This window comes from Dipodomys merriami, unplaced genomic scaffold (assembly GCF_024711535.1).
Source record: "Dipodomys merriami isolate MVZ:Mamm:240054 unplaced genomic scaffold, mDipMer1.0.p SCAF_16, whole genome shotgun sequence".
In the NCBI taxonomy this organism is placed as follows: Eukaryota; Metazoa; Chordata; class Mammalia; order Rodentia; family Heteromyidae; genus Dipodomys; species Dipodomys merriami.
The window spans coordinates 33497902-33525817 of NW_027202937.1; the positions used below are offsets into that span (position 1 = coordinate 33497902).

The following is a 27916-nucleotide window of genomic DNA, read 5'->3' on the forward strand; positions in this document are numbered from 1 at the left end:
CTGAGTTCTTTTGTCAAGGTTAGTGCTCTACTACTTTGAGCTACATTTCCACTTTTAGTTTTCTGGTAGTTAATTGGAGATAAGAGTTTCGTGGACTTCCCTCTCAGCTGGTTTTGAGCCAGGACTGATGCTCAGATCTCAACCTCATGAGTAGCTAGGATTACAGGCATGAGACACTGGCTCTTGGCTACCTCTGGCTTTTGATAGTTAGTTGGAGATAAGAGTCTCACAAATTTGTCCATCCAGGCTGGCTTCAAACCTGGATTCTCATACTTTAAAGTCTTCTGAGTAGCTAGGATTGTAGGCATGAACCACTGGCATTTCACGTAGTTTATTTTTGACTTAACACTTCTACATGTACTCTTTGAAAATGAAAAACTAACAGAATAACAAGTCCTTTAGTCAAATGAAATTACAAGTTGCACTGCAGTTGAACTGTAGTTGCACTTGTTAGATTGAGATTTTGGTTGGCATTTTTTATAATATGTACTATATATAACTGACTTACAGCCAGTGTCTACCTCAGTGGTAGATCACATACTTATCATTTATGAGACCCTGGGCTTGATCCCCAATGCCAAAAACTGAACCAAAACTAAAAATAACTAACTTGTAGGTAATACTGGTATTTTCTTATCTTTTAGCCCCTTCTGGTTTTTACCTAGTGAGAGATAACACTGGTATCAGTAATGGGTGGTAACAGTATTTTGGTTTTCCTTAATATAATTTTGTAAATATCTTTAAGTAGTTGTACAAAGGGAATTCAATCCAACATGTCAGTTTATAAGGACAACACATCTTAAACAATGTCAGGGGCTGGGAAGGTGGCTCAGTGGTAGAGTACTTGCCCTGCATGCCTGAGGCCCTAGGTTCGATTCCTCAGCACCACATCAGCAAAAAGAAAAAAAAGCCAGAAGTGAGCTGTGGCTCAAGTGGTAGAGCGCTAGCATTGAGCTGAAGAGCTGAGGGACAGCGCCCAGGCCCAGAGTTCAGGCCCCACGACCGGACCGCCCCCCCCAAAAAAACAATGTCATCCCTTCCATCTTCTCCCCATCTTTCCCAGTCCCACTTATCCCCCCAAGTTCCTGGTTCCAGTTTCACATATGTACATTGAATATAATGACAGTATTCTCCACCCTACATTTGTTTGTCTTCCCACCTTTTGACCTCCCCTTCTTTGAATAACATGTTTCAGCTTCCTGGAATTAATTTTGAACAACAGTATTTCATGAAAATTATCCATTTCATTTCTTAAGATAGGGAAATTCAGTACTCTTTGACCTGACTGCTAAAAAGAATTATTGCAAAAATTAAATATAACATCAAATTGTGAAATAAACAGCTGTAGATTTTCACTATATAATACCACCATAGCAGAATGGAGTCTATTTACATAATACCATGTACCTCTATCTCCTTGAACTAAACTTTTCTGTTCCTATGGGTCCTGATAATGGTGGTTCTTCATACATAGCCCACAGCATTAGCCACATACAGCCACGTGGTTGTTGGGGGAAGAAGTACCAAATCTCTTCCCAGTATTAGAGTTCAGAAGGACTTAGCTGATCTAGCCAATTTCCATGTATTTGTTGACATCATTCATTTGCACAGAGTATCTACACTGTATATGCTACTCATCTTTTAGTCACTTAAAAGCTGTTTTGCTTTTTGTAATATCACAGTACTTGTGTTCAAGTTCTCATTCTACTTAGGAATAACCTGAGAGTGGAATTCAGATATGCTGAAGAGAAGTAATGAAATGGTTCCTCTAGAGCTAGGCATGGGAGTACACATCTGCAATCCTAGTACTGAGTAGGCTGAAGTGAATGAATGGCCCACATTTCTCTTTTAAGAGCATGCTAACTGGGCATTGGTGGCTCATGCCTATAATCCTAGCTTCTCAGGGGGCTGAGACCTGAGGATCATGGTTCAAAGCCAGCCCTGGCAGGGAAGTCTCTGAGATTCGTATCTCCAATTAACCATCAGAGACCAGAACTGGCTCTGTGGCTTAGTGGTAAAGCACTATCCTTGAGCAAATATGAGTTCAGGGTCAGGGACCAGGCCCCAAGTTCAAGCCCCATGACCAACAAAAAAGAAAAAAAGAGCATGTTTTCATATTTAGAGTAATGTAAACATTTTAATTTAAACTTTATTGAGTGAGTGTGTGTGTGTGTATGTGTGTGCGCGCGTGCGTGCATGCGCACACGCGCATGCTGGTACTGGTGCTTGAACTCATGGCTTCAGCACTGTCTCTTAGCTTTTTTGCTCAAGGCTGACACTCTGCCACTTGAGTCACACAGTTCCATTACGAGCTGTTTAAATTGGAGATAGTCTCACTTTCATCTCTGGTTGATGTGAATTTCAACGGACTGCACTGGTGCTAAGCAGCATTGAGACAGAACAGCTACATTAGCAGGGAAATTTGAAAATAATAATAATAATAATAATAATAATAATAATAAAGCCAAGTGCTGGTGGCTCATGCCCATAAGAGGCTGAGATCTGTGACTCACAGTTCAAAGTTAGCAAGGGCAGGAAAGTCTGTGAGATTATCATCTCTTAACAACCAAAAATCTTGGAGTGGAGCTGTGGTTAAAGTGGTAGAGTGCTAGCTAGCCTTGGGCACAAAAGCACAGGGACGGCATTCAGACCCTGAGTTCAGGGCTGGGACTGGCATATACAAAAAAAAAATCGTAATGAACTAGTAATAAAAAGTAGTAATAAGCCAGATTCTAACTGAATTTGGAACTCAAGTTGAAAATTACTGGAACAACAAGGAATGAGAAGAGTAGCAAAAAGTACTTAGATACATTCCTTCTATCATATACTTAAATGTTAAATTCGATCCAATTTTCCAGATGAATAACTGGGTCAAAAACTAGAAAGTGGGCTGGGAAGGTGGCTCAGTGGTAGAGTGCTTGCCTTGCATGCATAAGGCCCTGGGTTCGATTTCTTAGCACCACATAAGCAGAAAATGCTGGAAGTGGTGCTGTGGCTCAAGTGATAGTACGCTAGCCTTGAGCTGAAGAGCTGAGAAACAGCACCCAGGCCAAGAGTTCAGGCCTCACGACTGGCAAAACAAACAAACAAACAAAACTAGAAAGTTCCAGGTGCTGATGGCACATGCCTATAATCCTAGCTACTCAGGAGGCTGAGGATAGTTTGAAGCCAACCCAGACAGGAAAGTCTGTGAGACTCTTATCTCCAATTAACAGCCAAAAAACTGGAAGTGGAGCTGTGGCTCAAAGTGGTAGAGCACTAGCCTTGAGAAAAAACACCTCTGGGACAGTGCCCCGGCCTTGAGTTCAAGTGCCAAGAACAATAAAAACAAAAAAAAAAGCAATAAACAGCAACAAAGGAAGTGGCGCCATAGCTCAAGTGGTAGAGCACTTGCCTCGAGCTGAAGAGCTGAGGGACAGCACTCAGGCCCAGAGTTCAAGCCCCATGACTGACAAACAAACAAAAAAAGAAAATATAGTCAAAAACAGCAACAAAAAATCTAGAGAGTGTCTAGATCCGAAAGAATGCAAGAAACAGTAATAAACAGTAGTCACCTATGTCAAAAGACTCTGGCTGTAAGGCCAATTCTGACCATTATATCCATTCTTGGGTAGTACTATCAAAACAAGATAACTAAAATGTTGCTAGATGACCATATGTTTAAGTGACAAATTTACACCTTCCCCTGACCCATCTTAGGGGATATAAATATACACATTAGTAGAGTTGTATTGAATTTAATCAGCTCATCACAAAATGATTCATATCATTTCAAGTTGAAATAGCAATTTAGCTTCCGCAGAACAACATCACAGATCACAAGGAAACCCATGGTTTGGTTCAGAGCTCATCTAGAAGCAAGCCAAAAGAAAGTTGGCTGTGTCTTCCCAAGACAGTGATCTTGTAAAAGTGCTGATATCTCTGCAATGTGAATTTCAAACAAGGATGTCTGAGATCCAGAAACCATCAGTCCAATTCAGCTCGAATAGAGGGCTGAACTGAATAACCAGACAAGTCAGGAGACAAGGACACAGGACATGGTCATGGAGACACACGTGGCATGGCATTAATAGTGGCTAGGCTGGTCCTGGCCTAAATAGGGCCTCGAGACTGACCACAAAAAACCTGGAAGTGGAACTATGGCTCAACTGGTAGAGCACTAAAGCTAAAAACTTAAGGGTAGTGTTCAAGCGCTGAGTTCAAGCACCAGGACAAAATAAAATTAAAAAGGATGTGGATTAATTATAAATATATCTTTTCTTCTATTTACAAAAGCAGACATTCCTATATGCTAAGCTTTCCTGTGTGACTGTTAGCAAATTATCCAGTAAATGGTTTTGTAAAACTATAACTGATTGTCCTCACAAGAAAAAGTGTATCTTGCCCACATATAACACAAAAAGATGAAACATCAAAACTGAAAACCACTTGCTTTTTTGAAAGAGTGTAGAATTATCATTTTGAAAATATCCATTTGGAAAATCTTCCACCATTAGATGATTTTATTGCTAAAAATTATAGTCAAACTCTCATAAGACACTTTAGAGATAGCTTATTACCTTCATAAACATTTCTAAAACAAAAAGGTCTTGTGTGCATCAAGCCATAAAAACATAAAAATAAGCTTATAAATAATCGATATTCTATACTTTGAGTATTGAATGAATGTTACACAAAGACCTGTGTATTTAAGGCTTAATTCCTAGGAAGACGCTATTGTATTTAAGAGGTGGAGTCTAATGGTAGGTTTTTAAGTCATTGGGGGATAGTGAATTGTTAGCCCTTTCCTTTCTCTCTGGTTTCTGGCTGTGAGGTAAGCATGTTAAAACCTGCTCATCCCTGAGAAGTCACCTCCAAAAACTGTTAACTGAGGTCTTCAAAGGGGAGGTCTTTGTTTGACCCTTTTGTACTGTATTTGTGATACTGTTAGGGGAGAAAAAAAGAATTTACTAGCAAAGCAAAGCAAATGACAGTCTATGATTCAGACCCTGGAGTAGGGACATTTGATTAAAGGTGCAATCAGTATTCTAACATCACAGATTCTTATGGTGAAAAAGTACATTGGAGGCTTGGCTCAAATTCACCTTAGGACAAGTATTCACCTTTGACCTGACACCTAGGATACTCCAACATTCCATCACTGTCTTATCCATTGAGCCCAGAGATTTCAAAGTTGGTTTGCTCATTAACTCTGTCATTATGACAGATAGTTGATCATCTCTTCAAGCAAAGCATGAGTTCTGTCAGAGATATCCATTCTAGAAGTAAATATTTTCCTTGAAAACACATTTTGTGCCCAGATATTCCTTCCTTTCTGAGAGCTGTCTTCTTCATGTAACCCTCCCAGGGGTTCATGGTCCACTCTAAGTAGAAATTTATCCAGCAGCATAGATGGAAGCTTGAAAACCTGCTTTCTCCTGTCTCTTAACCTACACCAGTTCCCCTCCAGGCAATCCTATCTCCTACTTCTCTGCACATGGTAGTTGGCTGTGCCAGTGGCCTATCAACACATTCTTCAGTTCATTTCCTCTACCCATCTGGCCTCACCACCATTGTTGTCACAGGAAATCACAGAGGCTCCTCCTCTGGCCCTTTCTGCACGTGGGTGTTGGACCTGTGGTCTCCCATAGGTTTGGAACTCCATATTGGGACTTAAAAGCATCTAATTTCATTTCTCACCTCAACACATAAGGCAAGTCCTGCACAGACTCTCTGAGTAACCTTATATACGGGGTGTGTATGGGAAGAGGTATGGAGCAGGGATTCTCAGGCCTCCTTAGCTCCTAAGAAGAGCATAATGTCATGTACTTGGAACCAGAATACTTGTTTCCACATTCACCCTGTCACTAATCCAATGAAGACACTGAAGTAATTACCTTTGTTCACCTGTGAAAGAAAAAGTCAATCAAAGCTTCCACACTATAGTGACTTTATGATACTGAAAGCCTAGCTGCTTTGTATTGTACTGAAATTACCTTTTCAGATGAATGTATCAGGAAAGTTCATGCTGTTTAAAGTCCTAGTCATCTGCAGAACTTTAGAGGGGAGCCAGAGTAACAAGAAGAAGGGGAAAGAGAGTCATTCTTGTTTTTGTGCATCCATCTCTTTCTGACTTTCAGTTTGAACTGGCCTGGAGGAGGCACACTGTTGTGTGTGTATGTGTATGTGTGTGTAAGTGTATATGAGAGAGAGAGAGAGAGAGAGAGAGAGAGAGAGAGAGAGAGAGAGAGAGAGGTGTAATGAGAGAGGGAAGAAGAAAGGCAAGAGAAGCTACATGTCGGTGACAAAAAGGGATGAAAAGCAGTCAAAATGTAAAGAATGAAATTCCAGTTCATTCCTTTGTCTATTCAGATTGTTACCCTATTCTTTGTGTGTGTGTGTGTGTGTGTGTGTGTGTGTGTGTGTATGTGTGTGTATGTGTGTGTGTGTGTGCACGCACATGGGTGTGTGTACATGTGGGGGGGGGGAGTATGACTACAGGGAATCCTATAACTAGAGTTCTAGGCTAGAGGCCCAACTCCATGGTTTCCAGTTAGCATATCCAGCCAATCATTCTAATATGTCAAATAAAGAGAAAAGTATGCTAAAGCACAGAGAATGGAGATTTGTTACACAGCACAGACATACCATGGAAAGAGGCAAAGTAAGCAGTTGAGTACATCTTTGCGGTATAGGCATTGACATTAGGTTAAAATAGAGGAAGAACTTGGACAGAGGGTAAAATATGTATATTAAGTAAACAGTCCTGGTCAAAGTGTGGACACAGTGTGGCCTGGTTGATCATCTTGGGACTGGCAAGGACAAGAGAGTTATTGCTGCCTGGAGAGCCTCAATTCCAATCACAAGATGTTCATCTACCAGTGCTGTCCTTCCTGGATTCCAAGGCAGCTGTAGAAGAGACTGGCTTAGAGCAAAGACAGATGGAAAACAGAGATAGGGAGGCCAAACTATTATCCGGCTTCCTGTGGGCCCAAGGAAGGAGTCAAAGCTTTTAGCAAAAGCAGTTTGTAATTATCTGTTATAATAGAATTATGGACAATTTATTTTTTCATCTCCCACAAGCTCTATTCTCCAAAACACAGAAACAAGAACTCTAATCACAAATCAGATTCTTCATGTCAGGAAGTTTAGTCACAGAGACAGGATAGGAATAAGAGAAAGGGGCTAGCTTGGAGGAATAAATGGGGAATTTCCAGGAGCTATCTTTTTTCACTCCTTTTATGGTCTGGCATTTCTGGTCATAGCAGCTGATACATGTAGCCTTGAAACAGGATAAATCTAAGTCAAGTTGACCCTCTGTTATAGTTCTGGAAAAACAGGTCTTAAATGACCAGCATGTCTACACAAAGCTGAATAGAATCTGACCCCAAAATGAAGGCGGCAAAGAGGACAGGTACAATATGAAGACAGAGAATCCCAGTCCTTCTCATTCTGCTCCACTCACGCACTGGATATGTGCAGGCACAAGTCAAAGTCAGTAACCTCAATAACTTGATATCACAATTCCCACAGAAGAGACGAAACTAAGCCATTTTAAAGTTTTGTTAAATTTATACTTAAAATGGAAAGGTAGCCCTGTAATTCTTACTACTTAGGAGGCTGAAATTTGAGGATCAAGATTCAAAGCTGGCTTGGGCAGGCAAATCTGAAAAAACTCTTTTTTAGTGTGTGGGTACTATAGCTTGAATTTAGTGCCGAGGCACTGTCCCTGGGCTTTTTTTTTTTCCCTCTCAAGTCTAGTCCTCTAGCAGTTGAACCACAGCTCTACTTCTACTTTTTGGTGGTTAATTGGAAATAAGAGTCTTTTCTACCAAAACTGTCTTTGAACCCCAATCCTTAGATCTCAGTTTCCTGAATAGCTAGGATTACAGCTATAAGCCACTGGAGCCCTGCATGGAGAGACTTTTAGCTCCAATGAACCAGCAAAAAGCCAGAAGTGGAAGTGTGGCTCAAGTGGTAGAGAGTCAGCCTAAAGTGAAAAAGCTAAGGGAGAGCTTGAGGCCTTGAGTTCAAGTGCTAGTAGTGGTAAGCATATGCATGCATGCGTACATGCATGTGCACACACATACACACAAAGGAAATATAGTCATGTACATGAACTTTCTGTAAAATGGGTTATTTGTAGAATATGACTATGGGGTTGTGTCCCAGAAAAGGTGGATATATACGCATTTTTCCAGAATTATTAGAGGGGTGGAGACAGTCTCCCAGAGTGAACCCACAGACCCCAGTTGATGATCTTCTTGGGGCTGTTCCTCCCATCTCACTGGAAGAATGCTTTGGACTGGAGGTGGATGCAAGACTGAGGTGCAACTTTCATTCTGATGGAGACTCAATATTTAAATCATAGTTCAGTGTTAGGGATGTCTGAGAAATTGCTAGACTAGTAGTTCTCACCTGGTGGTGACTGTGTCCCCTTAGAGAACATTTGGCAATGCCGCGAGGTATTTTTGGTTGTTCTAATCAAATGGGGGTACTTCTTGAATCTAGTGGGTGGAGGCAAGGGATGCAAGCCAATTTCCAAGAACCTTGAATGAAATTAAATGCTCAAGGGATTTATCTCTGATTTTGATGTACAGTCATCTTTCTGCATCTGAGTTCCTTCAACTGGAGTTCTGCCAACTGTAGATTGAAAATATTCTTTAAAAATATAGCCAGGTGCTGGTGGCTCACATCTGTAGTCCTAGCTATTTGGGAGGCTGAGATCTGAGGATCATAGTTCAAAGCCAGCCTAGACAGGAAAGTCTATGAGGCGCTTATCTTCAACAAACTACTCAGAAAAAGCTGGAAGTGGTGTTGTGACTCAAGTGATAGAGCACTAGCCCTGACAAAAGCAGCTCAGGGAGGGGGAAGGGTGAGGGGAGGGAAAGTAGGAGGAAAATGAGGGAGGGGTAACAAATCTGGCAAGAAATGTACTCACAAATAAAATTTAAAAAAAGAAATGTACTCAATACCTTACTATATAACAGTAACCCCTCTGTATATCACTTTGACAATACAATTTTTTAATGTAAAAAAAAAGAGAGAGAGAAGCGGCTCAGGGACAGCACTCAGGTCCAGAGTTCAGGCCTCAGGACCTGCAAAAAAGTGTGTGTGTGTGTGTGTGTGTGTGAGAGAGAGAGAGAGAGAGAGAGAGAGAGAGAGAGAGATTGGAATTATACCTATGCTGAACATAGACTTTTGCTTGCATTATTCCTTAAATAATATATGATAGCAAATATTTACATATCATTTATGTCATACTAGGCATTGTAAGTCATCTAGAAATGATTTAAAGTATAAAAGAAAATGTGTCCATCAGAAAGAATTATACGCCCCATTTGTTAGGAAATTGAAAGACTTGGAAAAATTATATTAAGTGAAGTAAGCCAGGCCCAAAGAAACATAGGTCCCATGGTTTCCCTTATTTGCAATAACTAGTATACATCTAGGATAATTCTACCAGACAAGCAGAAAAGGTCAAAAACTATGTACATATAACCATATAAAATGATGCTAAGGGAAATGATATGGGTACAAGAGGTTATTTCTTTGTTGCTGTTGTTTTTAATGTACTATGTGGTTTTGTTGTTGTTGTTGTTGTTTCTTTTCTATGTTCTTACCCCTATGGTGTAACCCCTGTTGTCACTGTATTTGATTCTGGTGCCCTGCATCTTGTATATACATATTTATAATTTGGGGAGGGGAAGGGAAATAACAAAATGATGAAACAAGGATACAGGTTGACTCATTATAATAATGAGATGTATAATAAGACACTATGTTGTTGTTTTTTTGTTGGTTGTGAGGCTTGAACTCTGGGCCTGAGTGCTGTGCCTCAGCTCTTCAGCTCAAGGCTAGCACTCTATCACTTGAGCTGCGGCTCCACTTCTGGTTTTCTGGTGGTTTATTGGAGATAAGAGTTTCATGGACTTTCCTGTCCGGACTGGCTTTAAACCACGATCCTCAGATCTCAGCCTCCTGAGTAGCTAGGATTACAGGCGTGAGTCACTGGCGCCAGCCTCAGACGCTATGTTGAAAGCAAACTTTACAACTTGGGAGGGTAGGAGGGAGGGAGGAGATGGGGGGGGGGTGTTGAGGGAAGGGATAGTAGAGGAAAAACAAAAGAAGGAGTAACAATGCTTGATAGGAAATGTACTCATTACCTTACTCATGTAACTGTAACCTCTCTGTACAGTATCTTTATGATAAAAAAATAAAAAAAGAAAATGTGAATAGGTTATATGAAAATGCTATTGTTATTCTGTGCAAGGGACTTGAGCATCATCGACTATGGTATCCATAGGGGTCTAACTCCAAGGATTCTGAAGGGTAATTTAGCTTCCATTAACTATCTCTGCTGCTACTATCACAACTATCACCACCATCACCTCTATCCTCTGATCCTCTGATGATGGCTGTGAGAGATCTTTCCCACACCAACATATAGATGGATGATGGACTGTAGTCAGGCCCTTTCTTTTTCTTTTTTTTTGGGGGGGGGGTGTGGTCATGGGTCCTGAACTCTGGGCCTGGGCACTGTCCCTCAGCTCTTCAGCTCAAGGCTAGCGCTCTACCACTTGAGCCACAGCACCACTTCTGGCTTTTTTCTTTTTGCTTATGTGGTGCTGAGGAATCGAACCCAGGGCCTCATGCATGCAAGGCAAGCGCTCTACCGCTGAGCCACCTTCCCAGCCCTTCAGGGCCTTTCTATTCATAGCTCATTTTCTGCCTTTATGTCCTCTTTAAACCACCCTCATCTCTCTCTCTCTCTCTCTCTCTCTCTCTCTCTCTCTCTCTCTCTCTCTCTCTCTCTCTCTCTCTCTCTCTCTCTCTCTCTCTCTTCCCCTCCCCATATATACACAGATATTTCTCAGGTTGCTTTGTTACAAGGGGTAATTCTATAGAATATCAATACATCATAAGTATACAGTTTTACAAGTGAATACAAAGCAAAACCAACACAAGTATTTAAAGAAAAATAAATATGTTTAACCAGTAAGTACTTATTAGAGTCATTTCCCATGACTTTGATTGTAAATACTTGAAAGAAAGATAAAAACTCTAAAGACAAATGACTAGAATAGCCACAATTATAATTTTTAGAAGTTCAGCAACTGATAAAATGTCTAGTTTTTTTCCTATGGCATACAGAATTTTAGAATAATAATTATGATTGACACATTATGTTAGGACCATCAGCTGTCCTTTTCATCTTTTCAAAGATACACTTAAATTTTCAGTGGAAAGAATGAAAAAAAAACCTTGTCAATAATACATTATTTTAAGCATAAATAATTCAATTTTGCCTTTTAAGAATAGATGAAAAAGTCTTTAATAAAGTAGAATGAACCTGTTACTGATACATTTTCTAGGTGACTAATAGACAATCCTTCTAATTATTTAAATGGCATAGCTTGCAGAGGTATGGTTAGGCATGTCTAGTTATCTTTCCTTAGAGATGACCATCATAATACAATTAGGAGCACATGATTATAAGCCTGAAGATAGCTATGCTACTCACAATTTTAGTTTGGAATATCCCAGGTAGGGGCACTTAGAAGGCTTCCATACTTGAAAACATAAGTATATTTAAAACAAAAAGGAACCAGAAGCAATAAGTATCACAGCAATACAGAAATCTTTTTTATATATTAAATTAGCTTTTACTTTTGACCCAGAAGGAGAATGTCTGTACACCATTTACAAAAATTAAATCTTTAGACTACTTATCAGTTTAGGGTTAGAAATAAACTTATTTCCTGATGTAAACGTTCATATCAAATACACAGCAAAAGTTATTTAGAAAAAGATAGATAGAATCTAGGCTTGAAATAGTAAGGTTTTTTTTTCTCATCTGAATGATACTGATTAATTCCTCAAAAATAACACAAGTATTCTTGACCATTTTGTATACTGACTGTTCAGATGCAATGCATATTAAAGATAACATGTATTAACTTAATATACTTTAACTGTAAACTTTTGTATATTTACATAAAGTTCAGAGCTACACATTTTCAGTCATAAGTATATAGGGCATTCAATTTAGTAGAATTAAAGTAGATGTCTGCTTAACTACAGTTATAAAGAGGTCATTCAAAAGACTGATAGCTGGACATGGGTACCTCATACCTGTAATCCTAGCTACTCAGGAAGCTAAGATCTGAGGATCATAGTTCAATACCAGCTCAGGCAGAAAAGTCTATGATATTCTTATCACCAGTTAACCAGCAAAAAGCTGGAAGTAGAAGTGTGGCTCAAGTGGTAAAGCACCAGCCTCTAAGTAAAAAGCCAAGTGGGATCACAAGGCTCTGAGTTCCAGCCCAAATACTGGCACATGCACAGAAAAGGCTAACATAAATGTCACTGGAAAGTCAACACAGCTAATCAACCTCACTCCTTTTCTTTGTGTCCACTGAGTGGAATTTAGGCAATACTTGAATGTTGGAAAAGTGATAGAAAAGTTTTTTAGGTTTGAAATATAGCAGAGAAAGGAGATTACGTGGCACTGTCATGACAGAGACAATGACATTCATACTATCTTCAGCCATCTTGAGGGAACAGACATGAACATTAGGTTTGGATACAGGAAGAATAAGGGGTAGAAGTGTGTACATAATGTAAGAGTCCTAGATACATATGTAGCCTTGTTGGTCTGTATCTCAGTTTTGGTTTTCTAGGGAAAATTGTTATCGCTGTCATCACAGAAGGAAGTAATCTGATTTCCAAGAGGTGATTTCTCTGGCTCCAGGGCACAGCCTGATTTTTATAGGTAATTATCTTCACTTTGGGCTCACCTGTCCTGCAAGCCCTGCTGTTCTTAGGGATAGTTTTAGTCCTTTGTCATAAAGATATTATCAATCACCTGTCTTTCCTGGACCATAGTGACCGCAAAGTGACTTTGGAGTGAATGGTTTAGAACACAGAGACATCAGATTTATCTTCTGCTTTTACTTAATTTGTGGCAGCAAAGAGTTTAAATATAAGTACACTTTCAATAGACTGAATGTCATTAGTGAGTTATCATTAATCTTAGGGGTTTGAGTACTTACTGAGATTGAACTGAGTTTTAGACTGCAGGCCCAAGGTCCAAGAGTACCACATTAGGTCTAGCCATTTGCCTTCATATGCCAATTAAAGAGATATTGTGAAGGGCAGAGAAGCTATGGGAAGACAGCACATCTCCAGCCATCTTCAGGGAGTATAGGCTTTGGCTTCAGGTTAAACAGGAAAAATGAGGGGCAGAGATTGAGAAAGGTATGCATAATTAAAATCATCCCAGGTCACAGATATGAGCTCTGGTTGACCATTAGTTAAGTCCCTGGAGAAGGTCCAGAGACATTGTTATTTCTTCTATTTGAGGGGAGGGTAGTTTTGCCTTTTGCCACAAGGTACAGAAATGGCTCTACCTGAGCAGCAGTTCGTCTTTTGTCACGAGATGCTTACTGGTGAATCTGGTCTTTCTGGAAACCCAGGTAACTACTAAATGATGGCAGCAGGAAATGGCTTAGATTAAAAAGGACACATGAAAGCAGGGCATGATGAGTATCTAACTTTTAGTCAATTGATAGGTCCAGCAATATCAGCTTTGAAGTTGCCTCTTACAAGATTACCTGTGAGAAATTCTCATCTCCAGGCCCAGTCTACAGAAAGCTTAGTTATAAAACTTTCTCTAAAGCCTTGTGAGCTCATCTTCCATTTTAAGTTCCCTTTACATGTTCCTCATACTAACTACTCATGGCTAACTGCCTCTTATCATAAACAGGTAATTAAATATATCTAATTCAATAAAACTCAGCTTTATTCTGAGTAAAAGCCTAAAAAAATCAGCAGAAATACAAGGGACTCAGGATGAAATGTAATTTTTATTGTAAGATATTAAGAGAGGAGGCTAGTACTCTTTCCCCATGAATTAATTATGATAATCCATTGTTTTATAGATTTTCTTGAGACTAGATATGCTATCAAGCCAATTTTTGTCAAGTTGCTTTCTGGTTCCCTGTTTCATATTACAGTGATACTTTCTGCCAATTTGGTTCTCTGCTAGCAAGAAGTCATCGCCATAAATGGTCCCTCAACCTGAGAGCAGAACCAATAAACCTTTTCTTTAAAACTAACCAAGTTTGTGGTATCATGTTATTAGCAAAAATATGCTATTTGGTGTAAGTGAAGCAGAGGCATCGACATGGTTCAAATGATCAAAGATCATTTGATCTTTGACCATCACTAATCAGCACTGGAACAGGTCACTCCCTGATCAAACAGAAGCAAATGAAACCTAACCCCTAATGAAGGATATTTTCAGTCTGTGGAACTGGTTAGCCTTGAGAAAGGTTTGCAATTGACAAACCAAGCCTTTCTTGTTTCCCCTTCTAACCAAGCCTAGTAGCTTGGTTTGAATGAGAGAAATGAAAGCAGTAGAAGTTACCTTTACAGATAAAGGGAGTGGGGATAGAAACACATCTCTAGGAGGAAATGGCTCAAGTGCATGACTCAGAAAGATCTATCCATTCATTTCCCTGACACAGAGATGGTTTCAGAGTCATCAGATATGTTACAGGGTGCACTCAGGGTGGGGAAACCAAAATTCACAGTATTTAAAACAGTTGGTGTTCTACAACTCAACAATTGAAAAAATACACCCATTGACTAATAACCAATTAAAAAGCAGGTAAGGCTGGATGAAGAGGCTCAGACTTATTACTTAGAAGGCAAAAATCAAGAAGATTGAAGTTTGAAGCCTGCCCAGGAAAAAAGTTAGCCTAGACATCTCTGAAAAAATAAGCCAGGTATGGTGGTACACTGTGACCTCAGCTATGTAGGAGGGAGGCCCAAGGCCAGCCCTCACGAAAACTATGATGTGAGACCCTCTCCAAAATAGAAAGTAAAAAAATACGTGAGAGCATGATTCAGCTGATAGAGAACTTACCCAGTTGAGTTCAAATCCTAGCACTGCCTAAACAAATAAAATAAAATCAGGTAAAATCATTTTTAATAAACACCTCAGTTTTAGCACAACATCTTTAATTCTCAACATCATTACTTGTCAAGGAAATACTACTCATAACTGTGTGGAGGTACCACTACACCCATTAGAATAGCTAAAAGAAGCCAGGCAGACCACGATGGGAAAGTTGAAATTCTCATACATTGCTGGTGGGAATGTCCAGTCTCGAAGTAGCTGTGTGAAATAATTTAGTACTTCACCAAAACTCTAAATATAGTTATCCCATGACCCAGAAATTCTATTCCTACGTCTGTACCCGAGATAATGTCGATACATGAATATTCATAACAGCATTATTCATAATAGACAAGTAGCCAAAACAGCCCAAATACCTATCAATTAATGAATTAAAAATTCAAACAATATTTATATAGTCATTCAATATTATTACAAATATTCTTCAGCCAAAAATAGAAAATAATAAATAAATAATAAATTATAAATGCTACCTTGAACCATCACATTGAGTATAAAAAATAGTCACAAAAGACCATATTCTGTAAAATTCCATTTATATGGCATGTTCTCAGTGGGCACATATATGCAGACAGAAAGTTAATTAGTGGCTCCCATGTGTTGTGAAGAAATAGAGAGTAATTGCTCATAAATATCTCTCTTTCAGCTAATAGATATCCCTCCCCCCTCTCTTTTTCTGGTTCTGATACTGGGGTTTGAACTCAAACCCTCATATTATTCCTTGGATTTTTCCACTCAAGTTAGGCTTTTTACTACTTGAGCCACACTTCTTCTACTTCTAACTTTTTTGCTGGCTAATTGGATTGAATCTAAGAGTCTCATAGATTTGTTTGCCTGGGCTGGCTTGGAATTATGATCCTCCTGATTAGTTAGGATAACTCGTGTGAGCTACCAATGCCTGGCCTTTCATTTTTAAGTGACAAAATTTTGTGGCGTTAGATAATGGCTACAGCACTGTGGCTATTCAAAAAATACTCATTGAATTGTATGCTTTGAAATGATTGGCGTGGTTAAATCCAATTGAATTGTATGCTTTGAAATGAATGGCGTGGTTAAATCCAAATTTTGAGAGAGCCAGAGATCTCTAAAATAGATGGGTTTATTAAATTGTTAGAGTTGATAGTCAAAAATAAAAGGACCAGTTCTGGGATAAGTTTCTTAAGCCACCAGTAGCATGGCTATGTAGCAGTGTGAAAAGGCCCACTGGGTCCAAGAAGCCAGGCTATTTTATGATGAAAATCTAGAAGATGTAAATGGCTTACATTGGACTTACACTGGTTATAAATAAGAAGGACCAAGACAACAGATGAAAGAATGGATGCTGTCTTAATGACTAACCCTCAACATGTACAAATATGTAGTAATTTTTTTTCTTTTTTGATTTAACTTGAAGTTAAATCAAAAGAGTTTATAACTCTTACCTTTTTCTTCCCTCCATCTTCCTTCCTACTAACTTGATTTAGGATATCTTAAAGTATTCTCTTAGTGTAATGGTATGCTTATTATATCTCGATAATAAGTATATCTTTTTTTTTTTTTTTTTTGTCGGCCGTGGGGCTTGAACTCTGGGCCTGGGCGCTGTCCCTCAGCTCTTCAGCTCAAGGCGAGCGCTCTACCACTTGAGCTACAGCGCCACTTCCAGTTTTCTGGTGGTTTATTGGAGATAGGAGTCTCACGGTCTCTCCTGCCCGGGCTGGCTTTGAACCGCGATCCTCAGATCTCAGCCTCCTGAGTAGCTAGGATTACAGGCGTGAGCCACCAGCGCCCGGCTATAAGTATATCTTAAGAAATACAATAATTATATTTTCATTTTATCTTTAAAAAGATGTTATGTTTAAAAAGATGAAGTGCTGAGCCGGGCGCTGGTGGTTCATGCCTGTAATCCTAGCTACTCAGGAGGCTGAGATCTGAGGATCGCGGTTCAAAGCCAGCCCGGGCAGGAAAGACCGTGAGACTCCTATCTCCAATAAACCGCCAGAAAACCGGAAGTGGCGCTGTAGCTCAAGTGGTAGAGCGCTCGCCTTGAGCTGAAGAGCTGAAGGACAGCGCCCAGGCCCAGAGTTCAAGCCCCACGACCGAGAAAAAAAAAAAAAAGATGAAGTGCTTAGGATAATTTTTCTTGTGGCACTACTAAGGTTTAGCTAAGGGCCTTATCATGCTAGGCTGGCACTCTTCCACACTACCAGACCTGCTTTTTGCTTAGTTATTTTGGAGATGAGGTTTCAAGTGAGCCTTGAACGATTATGAGAATGCTGCAGACTTGGGGATTTTGTTGTGACATTTCCGTACAATCATATCCCTTTCTTCGATCAGTCTCTGTCTCCAGTACCAGGGCTTGAACAGAGTCTTGGCCCTGTCCCTAGGCTTTTCCCTCAAGACCACGAGAGTCGTAGCTCCACTTCTGCTTTTTGGTGGTTAATTTTTAGATATGAGTCTCACAAATTTCCTACCTAACTGGATCCCAACCAGGATCCGCAGCTCCTGCTAGGACTTCACGTGTGGGCCCAGCTCTCCCTCCTTCTGAAAACAATCTCAGCACTGCTCTAGTTTCATTCCACAGCCTCCCTCCTTCCCCTTCCCCTCTCACGCGCCCACTCCTCACCCTCAAGGCCTGCACATGTCCCCGAGGCCTCTGACGGAGGACACCGTGTCCCGGTCCAATAGCTTAGACAGCCTTCCCGGCCTGCAGCGGCCGCTCGGGTCCTGGGCTGCGACGTGAAGCCCCAGAAGCAGGTGGCGAGGGTCACGGACCCCACCCACTCACATCCGCCCCGGGCCGCAGAGCCTCGGGACCGCCAGCCAGACGCCGCCCCTTCCGGAGGCCCCGCCCTTCCCCGGGCAGCGGTGGAAGGGGGGCGGGGGGGGGGTCGGGAGGGGGCAAGGGAGGGGGGGACGGGCCGGAAAGGAGCCGGAATTCTGTTGGCCGGAGCCCGGACTCGCGCAGCTGCTGCTGGACTGACAGCCCTCTGCCTTTGGTCACGGGGACTGGAGACTGCGGGTCTGGTGAGGGCGCCCTGCGCTGGGCCTGGACGTGGAGGGGACCCGCCCTGGAGAGACTGAAGGAACTTCTGTGTGCCACCTGGAGATGGCACCGGGGACTTAGAGAATTCGGAAGGGGGGGGGGAAGAGGGAGGGAGGGAGAGAGAGGGGGAGGGAGGGAGAGGGAGAGGGAGGGAGAGGGAGAGGGAGGGAGGGAGGGAGATGAGATCCCTAGAAGGCTGAGCCACCTTGGTGCTTACCAAAGTGGCTTCTGGGGCATCCCACCTGGTCAGGGCGACCAGGCTTATACCTGGGCTGGGGCCGGCCTCAGAATCCTGCTGAGTTATCCCACACCACCCTCCTCGGTGGCCTCTCACTGTCCTCCACCTCCTCACCACCTATCCCACTTGATGATCCCTTTCCCTCTCTCCTTAGGGACCTACAGAATGATGATCTCTCTTACTTTATCTCTGTCCATCACCACTATCCATTTCAAGTCCCAACACTGTTTACCACCCAAGTATTTTCAATAATTCACCTCCTATTGATAGGCTCTCTCCTATTCGCTCCTCCCTCAGATTGAGCTACCTCCTTTTCATCCTCCTCTTCATTCTCCTTCTTCTCTGCTTGCTTTCCATCCAGACCCTGTCCTCAAAAGAAAGGAGTTGGTCCTTACCGAAACAGATTGGAATTCACCTATGCCAGCTGTGTTCTATGTGTCGTGTGTGTTGTGTGGGTGTGAGAGGGGTGCACATGTGTTCACTTACACACATGGTTGTCTACCTACCTGTGCCGATTAATCATTTCTGTGGATTTTTCTGAGGCTCTCAAGCTGGTTGTCCTGCTGTGACCATAGTTGTTAGGAAATTACCTTAATTGGGCTTCTTTGGGGAAAAAATGGATTTTTTTTGGTTCAATCTAAAATATATACACGTTGAGAGGGACTATTTCTCTTTCTTCTTTGCCTTCAGATCTGCATCATGAATCCTGTTTCTGAAGCAAATGGCACATTTGCCTTCCATCTTTTAAAGATACTCTGTCAAGACAACCCTTCTAACAACGTGTTTTATTCTCCTGTGAGCATCTCTTCTGCCTTGGCCATGGTCCTCCTCGGGGCAAAGGGAAATACTGCAGTCCAGATGGCCCAGGTAAGCTGCCTGATGCCCAGGAGGGACTAGCCTCTAGCGGTTCTATCATTATCTGCTTCCTTATCTCCAGAGCAGCTGAGGAAGTAGGTTGGGTGGGGTGCATATCATTTCTGGGAGGTAAGTGGAGGTGGGTGGCATGGGGAAAGGAAGGCTGGAAGTCTCTTCAAATCAGATTTATTTTGGGGGAAGGACAGTTTTCCCAATTATAAAGGTCTGAAAATGTTGTCCAGCACTTTGTTTAGAGAGTGGTCTGCAATTATTTGAAACATAAATTGTTAACCTCTATCTCCTTTAAGAGCAAAAGATTTTGTAGATGGAATTATTCACTGGTGAGAAAGGTTAATCTCTGCTTCTAGCTGCAAGGAGGAGCTAAACAGAAACATAAAAAGCAGGAGGAAAAGGCATGTACTTAATCACTATACCAAAAAGCACTTAGTTTAGTTTTGTTGTTGGTGGTGGTGGTGGTCGTGGGGCTTGAACTCTGGGCCTGGGTGCTGTCCCTGAGCTCTTCAGCTTAAGGTGAGCACTCTACCACTTTAGCCACAGCATCACTTCTGTTTTTTTCTGGTGGTTAATTGGAAATCAGAGTCTGGCTTTGAACTGTGATCCTCAGATCTACAGGCGAAAGCCACTGGTACCTGGCCCTTATAGGTTTTTAAAGTATATACTATATAATATATATATATATATATATATATATATATATGTACATAGTATGATGGGACCTGCCAGAAAACCATGCAGATATAGAAAGGTTTATTACCAGTAAAGGAACTGACAAGGCTACTTCTCACAGGGAGAAGTGCTGGCCTTTGTCTGAGGTGCCCTATATAATTTAGGGTGTTAGGAGACAGGGACTTTGGTATGGACATGTAGTCCAGGGACTTCATCATGGTGGTCTAGGATTTATGGCAGCTGCCCAAGTAGTAGATAAGGGGCTGGTAGCTAGCCAGACTGAAGGTCACTTTAAGGGGTCCTGTTATCTTATATGGTTGCAACTGCCCCAGTAGGGAGTCATCTCAAGGTAAAGGGGAAGGAGGATTATTTACTGCTTGTACCAAATGGGCCTAGTGTTGCCTGGGAAAGGAGCATGCTAAGCTATGAGCCTTTTGGACTAACATAGTACATTATCATTATCTATAGTACAATTTACAGGAGAATTCCTATAACTTAGTAACCACAAATCAGCCTTTTCCTGTGTTCATACTCTGACTTTTATTTAGCAATTCATAAGCTACACTTCTCTGAAAACAGTATGGTTTTCAATGTTGAATATTACCTCAGTATCCATTTCTGTAAATTCTTCTTCATCTAAAACTTCTCTTTGGGTATTTTAAATTTTCTCTTATTTGTTGGATGTTTGTTGCATATGTGTGTTTTATGTATACATGTTTTTAGTTCAATTGAGAAGAAAATTGACAGTTTGTTTTTAGTGTAAAGCGCACTATTGATAATGTTTTATGACTTTTCCTTTCCAGGCACTTTCTTTAAACACAGAGAAAGACATCCATTGTGACTTTCAGTCATTTCTCTCAGAAGTGAATAAGCCTGGTAAACACTATGTACTTAGAACAGCCAATAGGCTCTTTGGAGAGACGACTTGTGAATTCCTCCAAGTAAGTTGAATCAATGGAGTAATAAAAGTAGTACTCAAAGTACCTGGTGATGAAGTGGCCAGGAAAAAGACCCCAGAGAACTTGAAAAACTTATGGTTAACTTTCTCCCTCAAAAGACCATGGTTCTGTAATGATATCTTACATTATATCAAAATTAACTACTCTGATTATTCAAACTTAATAATACCACTTAAAACCAGTGATTGTGTGTGTGTGTGTGTGTGTGTGTGTGTGTGTGTGTGTGCATGTGTGTGTGTGCATGTGTGTGTGTGCACGTGCGCTGGTACTGGGGCTTGAACTCAGGGCTTGGCTTTTTCACTCAAAATTGGCTCTCTACCACTTGACTCACACCTCTACTTGTTTATTTTGTATTTTAATTGGAGAATAAAGTCTCTTGGGCTTTCAGCCTGGGATGGCTGGCTTCTGTGGTCCTTACAACTCAGCCTCCTGAGTAACTAGGCTCACAGGCATGAGCCACCGGTTCCTAACCCATGATATTTTATCTAATAAACTAAGATGTATTCTCTTTAAAGCAAATGTATGCTCATTTCTTTTTTTAAAAAAAAGAGGATGTAGAATTGAGAATATTTGGAATCGTGTCAACATATTATTTTTCATTCATGAACACATTTCTTTCTAGACATTTAAGACATCCTGTCTTCAATTCTACCTTGCTGAACTGGAGCAGCTGTCATTTGCCAAAGCTGCAGATACGGCCAGGAAACATATAAACACTTGGGTCTCAAAACAGACTGAAGGTGAGAATTTCAAGTTATTTCTGAATCAGCTTCTGTCTCCTCCTCTACTTCACCTTCCCCTCCTCTCCTTCATCCTTCCCTCCTTCTCCCCTTTCTTATTCCTCTCACTTTTCCCTTTATCTTCTCTTTCTGTTTATTTTTCCACTCCTCCTTCCCTTCTTCTCCTCTTTGACTAATTTCACTGGTGTTTCACCTGGTCAGCAGAGTGTTGAATGACTGGGACCCCTGGAATATTTGAACCTTGGAGAGTTCTTAGAGATTCTAATTAAATACTCGGGTTTTCAACAGGCAATTAGTTTGTCTATTCTTCCAGGCCCACAGTAGTTGATACAAATTCAAAAGAAGTAAGTCATAGGCCATGTCCCCAGTTTAACAATTTTAATAAGAATATACATTCACTGAACTATAATGTAGATATATCAGGTGAATCTGCCAATCACAGTTATTGAAATTAATCGATGTAGACATTATTCTCCAGTCATGTGCTGTGGTTGCCTACTCCCCCTCCCCCTCCCCCTCTCTCTCTCCCTCTCCTTCTCTCCCTTCCCCTCCTTCCTCTCCTCCCTCTACTCCTCTTCCTCCTCCTCCTCCTCCTTTTTGTTGCCTATGCTGGGGCTTGAACTCAGAGCTTTGTGCTCTCATTTAGCTTTTTTGCTCAAGGCTAGCCCTCTCTCACTTGAATCACATCTCTATATCTGGCTTTTTTCTCCCAGTCCTGGGACTTGAACTTGGGCCTGGGCACTGTCCCTGAGCCTCTTTTGCTCAGGGCTAGCACTCTTCCACTAGAGCTACAGTGCCACTTCCGGCTTTTTCTGTTTACGTGGTACTGAGGAATCGAACCCAGAGCTTCATGCATGCTAGACAAGCACTCTACCACTAAGCTGCATTCCCAGCTCTCTGTATCTGGCTTTTGGCTGGTTATTTGGTAATAAGATTCTCATTGACTTTTCTGCCTGGGCTCACATTGAACCTTGATCCTCCAGTCTTGAGTAGCTAGGAAACAGACATAAGCCATCAGTGTCCAGCATGAGTATCTCTCCTAAAAGACTCTGCAGCTCCCATTCTTACCCCATTTGTGTTAGGAAAGAGACATCTGCAGCTTCTCCTGTATCTTCCACTTCAGTTCCTTTAATTAGTGGTGATTGGTCGGCCTCAGGTTCTCTTTCAGTGCTTGTCAATTCCACAGACTGAAAGCATCTTCTCTTTGGGTCCTTATTTGTTTCTGTTTTAGAGAGTGACATGTTTCAATCTGTGAAACATGATTAACAGTGGTCTGGTGCTTGAGCCATTCAGATAACTCTGGATATTAGGAACTTTCCCATTTTGGCTAATAAATCAGGGAGTAAAGAATGAATAAATATTTAATGATCACTTCCCTCCCCTCCTTCTTGGAATATTTACCACCTATACCTATCAAGGCAGTGAATTAGCAAAGATGTTGCTTAGTTCATTAATAATAAAATACTTGATAGCTGTCTTGTTAGTGGTGTTGGGTTTCTACATTCGTCCAACTTACTTTCCTTGAGTTACTTAGAAGTCTTTTACTGTCCTCAGCCTGGTGGATGCTCCTCAAGTGTTATTTGCCATGAATGCCACTGTAGGTATTTTGTTTTTTGAAAATTTTTGTGTATTCAAACTTAACAAATTTTTGTACATCCAAACTCAACACATTTGCAAACAGGATGTTTGGACCTGCCAAGCCATTATGTTGTAGTTTATTCATCATGTATGTATACAAAAGCAACTGAACATACTCTCTGCTTTTCTTCAAAGGTAAAATTCAAGACATGTTGTCAAGTAACTCAGTAAGTGAGCAGACCAAGCTGATTCTTGTCAATGCCATCTATTTCAAAGGGAAGTGGGATGAAAAGTTTGAGGAAATGCTCACAAGAGAAATGCCTTTTAAAATAAACCAGGTAAAATGGAGCTTTTAAAAAACAAACCAAAAACACCATGCCGCACTGAGGAAGAAATTGAGTGAGAAAATTTAACTTTTACAAGCATAGGCCTGGCATGCAGCTCAGTGGTAGAGCTCTTCAATGTCATTTACGAAGGCCTGGATTGATCTCCAGCACTTCAAAAAAAAAGTATAAATAACTAGTTAAAAACCACGTGAAACTGAATGAATTTTTTAACTCAGGAAATAAATTGGAGGAACGAGGAATATTAGATGCCTGCAAATGTTTTACATTCTATTACTACTACTGCTTCAGAAATTTCTCTTAAATCAATGGTTGCAACGTGTTTCTGAAAACTGAAGATTTTCCTTAAATTTAAGAAGCTTAGAAAGCCATACTAGGTGTTTAAGGTAGTGTTAAATATGTATAACCAGATATAATATGGGATGGAGTAGAAGGAGGGAATGTGAAAACATATTTTCTTAGTCAAATATTTTTAAAACTGAAGTTCATTTGATTTGTTGTTAATTCTATAGCTTTCTAGTATTAAAACTAAGTGACAAAGACTTCAGTATTGATATTGAGGTATAATTTCAATTAAAATAGAAATTAGAGTAGTTTTCCAGATCTCCCTATCCCCCCAAAAGAACCAAATAATATAATTATGGTGCATATATATTCTCTTTGTTTATGTGTGTATTTTAAATGACAAGATAAAAAAGTAAACCTCTAAAAATAAATAAATAAAAAAAGAAAAAAGAAAACCTCTCATTGCAGAAGAGGAGGAGGGAATCTTTTCTAACAATAATTTTGTCAACTTAATTTTTTTTTCTTTCTTTTTTTTTTTTTTTTTGGGTCCGGTCGTGGGGCCTGAACTCTGGGCCTGGGCTCTGTCCCTCAGCTCTTCAGCTCAAGGCTAGCACTCTACCACTTGAGCCACAGTGCCACTTCCAGCTTTTTTCTTTTTGCTTATGTGGTGCTGAGGAATCGAACCCAGGGTCTCGAGCTTGCAAGGCAAGTGCTCTACCACTGAGCCACCTTCCCAGCCCCTCAACTTAATTTTTATAATAAATGCATATCAATTTATTTTAAAAAATGTTTGGTTAGTACAATACCTCAATTTCTGTACAGTGTCTTTCCTCTCTACTGAAAAATCTCATAGATTGGAACTACTAGGTTAAAATATATGAGACTACATGCATGAAGTTTTACTTCTCAAGTATTAACTAGAGCATAAATGTTGTTTCTATCATAGAAAACACTCCTTGAATTGACTGTAGTTTGTTTGGAAATTTTTATGTCTCTTTCAGTAATTTGTTTTATTTCCATCAGAAGGAACAAAGGCCAGTTCAGATGATGTATCAGGAAGCCGAGTTTAACCTCACCTATGTGAAGGAAGTGCAGGCACAGGTGCTGGAGCTGCCCTATGAGGGCAGGGAGCTGAGCATGCTGGTCCTCCTCCCAGATGATGGTGTGGATCTCAGCATGGTAAGGCAGGAGAAACTGCAGCTGTTCCCTCTCAACTGCTTTCAGGCCAGTGCAGTGACACCAACATGTCCTTTCTCACTGGAATAGAGCTCAAGCATGGCTACTACCTTGCATCTGCCTTTTGAATAGATTATGATTGTAGACTCAGCTTCAGAGTGCAGTGTGCAGGCATGTGTCTCTGGGATCACAGTTGTTTTCAAGACTGGCTTTTCAAATAACTGTGTGTGGTAACTTACCAAATGGTATGACCCATCGAAACCTCAATTTTCTCTCACTGCTAGAATGAGGCTAATGATGCTGCCTGCTCAGTTGCGTTTTTACTTGCTTGTTTGTATGGTGTGTGTGTGTGTGTGTGTGTGTGTGTGTGTGTGTGTGTGTGTGTGTGTGTGTGTGTGTGTGTGTGTGTGTGTGTGTGTGTGTGTGTGTGCATGTGCGTACGTGCGTGCGTGTGTGTGTGTGTGTGTGTGTATGTACTGGTACTGGGGCTTGAACTCAGGACCTTATGTTCTTGCTTGTCTTTTTCACTCAAGGTTGGTGTTGTATCACATGAGCCATAACTGTTCCTAGCTTTTATTATTTTAATTGTAGATAAGAGTTTCACAGAGTTTTGTGTCTAAGCTGGCTTTGAACCTCAATCCTTAGAGCTCAGATAGAAGTGTTTCAAACCTCCCACAGTAGTACACTAGCTGGGAACCAAGTGTGCAACATGTGAGTCTTTGTTGGTCCTGTGTAAACAAGCCGTACCATCCACAAAAGGAGGAAGGAAGCTGAGCGTGGAAGTGCTTGTAAGAGGCACTCAGGTCTGAATCTGAGTCTCATTCTGGCTTTTCAGGTGGAAAATGATCTCACTTTTGAAAAGTTCATATCCTGGACCAAGCCAGACCGCATGAAGAGCATTGAAGTTGAAGTTTCTCTACCACGTTTTAAACTGGAAGAGAATTATGACATGGAGTCTGTGCTTCAGCGTTTGGGAATGGTGGATGCCTTTCAACAAGGCAAGGCTGATCTGTCAGCACTGTCAACAGACAGAGAGCTGTATCTGTCCAAGTTTATGCACAAGAGTGTTGTGGAGGTGAATGAAGAAGGCACAGAGGCCGCAGCGGCCTCAGCTGTGGTAATTGTTGAATGCTGTTGCCGAGAGTCTGGACACAGGTTCTGTGCTGACCACCCCTTCCTTTTCTTCATCAGACACAACACAACCAACAGCCTTTTGTTCTGTGGCAGGTTCACCTCTCCTTGAGGGGTGTACTTAACTATGTGTAGGAGCAGTTCCTTTTCTTCAGTGTTCCATACTTCCTTCTACATTCCCATGAGGCTGGGTAAAACCCAAGTGCTGAGATGAAGGAAGATTCCTCATCCTCTGAACTCTTTGGCAGTCTAATCCCATGATACATCTCACTTATCTCTCTCCATACTTTCCACTTCTTTGTGCCTCTTTAGCAAGATCATGAGACAGCAGACAAGCATGGGTCCCTGCTGTGTTTATGCAGTACAAATCCCATAGCATAGTCTGCAAAGTTTTCACAGACACAAATGAACTTCCCACTCATTTCTTCCTGTTCCTTCACTCCATGTTAGCTATGCTGCACTTCCCTGGACTTCAGCTCTTGTCATACACTTGCCATAACCTGTTTGAACTGCAATAGATGCTACTCGATGTTATTACTACTATTGCAGTTTCCTAAGACTGGCCTTCTCAGAAATCTACACAAACCACCTACTGATGGCTCACATATGTAATCATAGCTACTCAGAAGGCTGAGATCTATGGTTCAAAGCTGTCCTACGCCAAAGGACCATCAGGTTCTTATCTTCAATTAATCAGCAAAAAGCTGGAATAGAGATGTGGCTCAATTGGTAGAATGATAGTCATGAGCAAAAAAGCCAAGGAAGCCTCATTATTGGCACAAAGAAATAGAACAATAAAACCCCCATATACTTTAATACACTTTTAACTTCTTGTTTGACATTTACCAGTCACCAGTCATGTGCCAACCCCAGTATTAGGCATTGGAGAGAGAACTGAATCATGGCTCTTTGATTTTTGGTCTTTAGTATTTTGCCCAACATATCCAGCTTTTATTTATTTATTTACTTTTGTGGGGCTTGAACTCTGGGCCTGGATGAAGTCCCTGAGCAATTTTTGCTCATGGCTAGTGCTCTTATCATGTTAAGCCATAGCTCCACTTCCCATTTGAGTAGTTGATTGGAGATAAGAGTCTCATGGGGGACTCTGCCCCAGCTAGCTTTGAACCTCCATCCTCAGATCTCAGCTTCTTGAGTAACTAGGATTACATATGTGAGCCACCAATGGCCCACCTAATCTAACAAGTAGTATTTATTTGATTTCTTTGAACTTATTAAGTGAGCTATAGAATCACATTTTACTATTTCTGCATTTCTCCATTTCTAACAGTTAAATTCCATTCAGTCTTTAAAATTCATTTCAAATATCATCTTCCAAGAAACTTCCCTTCTTCCTAACAAGATGTTCACTTTTGAACTTTCATCACAACAATGCACAGTAATGTCATTTCCTGTTAATCGTCTACATTCCTAGACAGTTCCCCAACTAGACCTAAGGGCATCCAGAGTTAGGGCTGTACTTTACAAGTCTGAATGCCGCTTATGCTATGATCATTTCTAACTTGAACATATAGCATATTATAACTTTTTATCAGTTAATGCAAATTTTTATTTTTATATTAATTCAACAGGAGCACATTAAAGCTTTTAAAAGAGAATTGACTTTTGGATATCTAGTTTTTCATTTCTAAATACTATTCTTGAATTAAGATCAGAGTTGGTGTAAAACAAGCATTTGTAGTTTGCCATAAATCACTTCACACCTTTTCTAAATTCACTTGTGCTTAACAGTCTACAGATTATCACCACAGGGTTTCTTTCTAGTCGGAATTTCTTCTTTACCATATTAGGTCAGATATAAGCTAAACCTTTCTTATATACAGAAGACAGTGACCTCACCCGAATGAGCTGGAGTCCATATTAATGAAAATTTCTTGATGTTAAATTACATTCATGGGAGTAATTACAGGAGTCATGC

General features: G+C 40.8%; 2 protein-coding genes across 2 annotated transcripts in view; one reads left to right on the plus strand and one right to left on the minus strand.

The window, feature by feature from the left end:
• Positions 1-17647, minus strand: part of Nqo2 (N-ribosyldihydronicotinamide:quinone dehydrogenase 2) — a 102227-nt gene extending 84580 nt beyond the window's left edge. Inside the window, exon 1 of the mRNA XM_070024692.1 lies at positions 17568-17647. The gene's annotated coding sequence lies outside the window, so the exon portion shown is untranslated. The remainder of the gene's footprint in view (positions 1-17567) is intronic.
• Positions 17648-17860: 213 nt separating this feature from the next.
• On the plus strand, positions 17861-27596 carry Serpinb9 (serpin family B member 9). Its single transcript, XM_070024696.1, has 7 exons — positions 17861-17968; positions 18916-19092; positions 20571-20708; positions 21349-21466; positions 23240-23382; positions 24697-24852; positions 25685-27596. Exons 2-7 carry the CDS (start codon positions 18925-18927, stop codon positions 26090-26092), a joined length of 1131 nt encoding a protein of 376 aa, XP_069880797.1. The 5' UTR covers positions 17861-17968; positions 18916-18924; the 3' UTR covers positions 26093-27596.
• Positions 27597-27916: the final 320 nt, after the last annotated feature.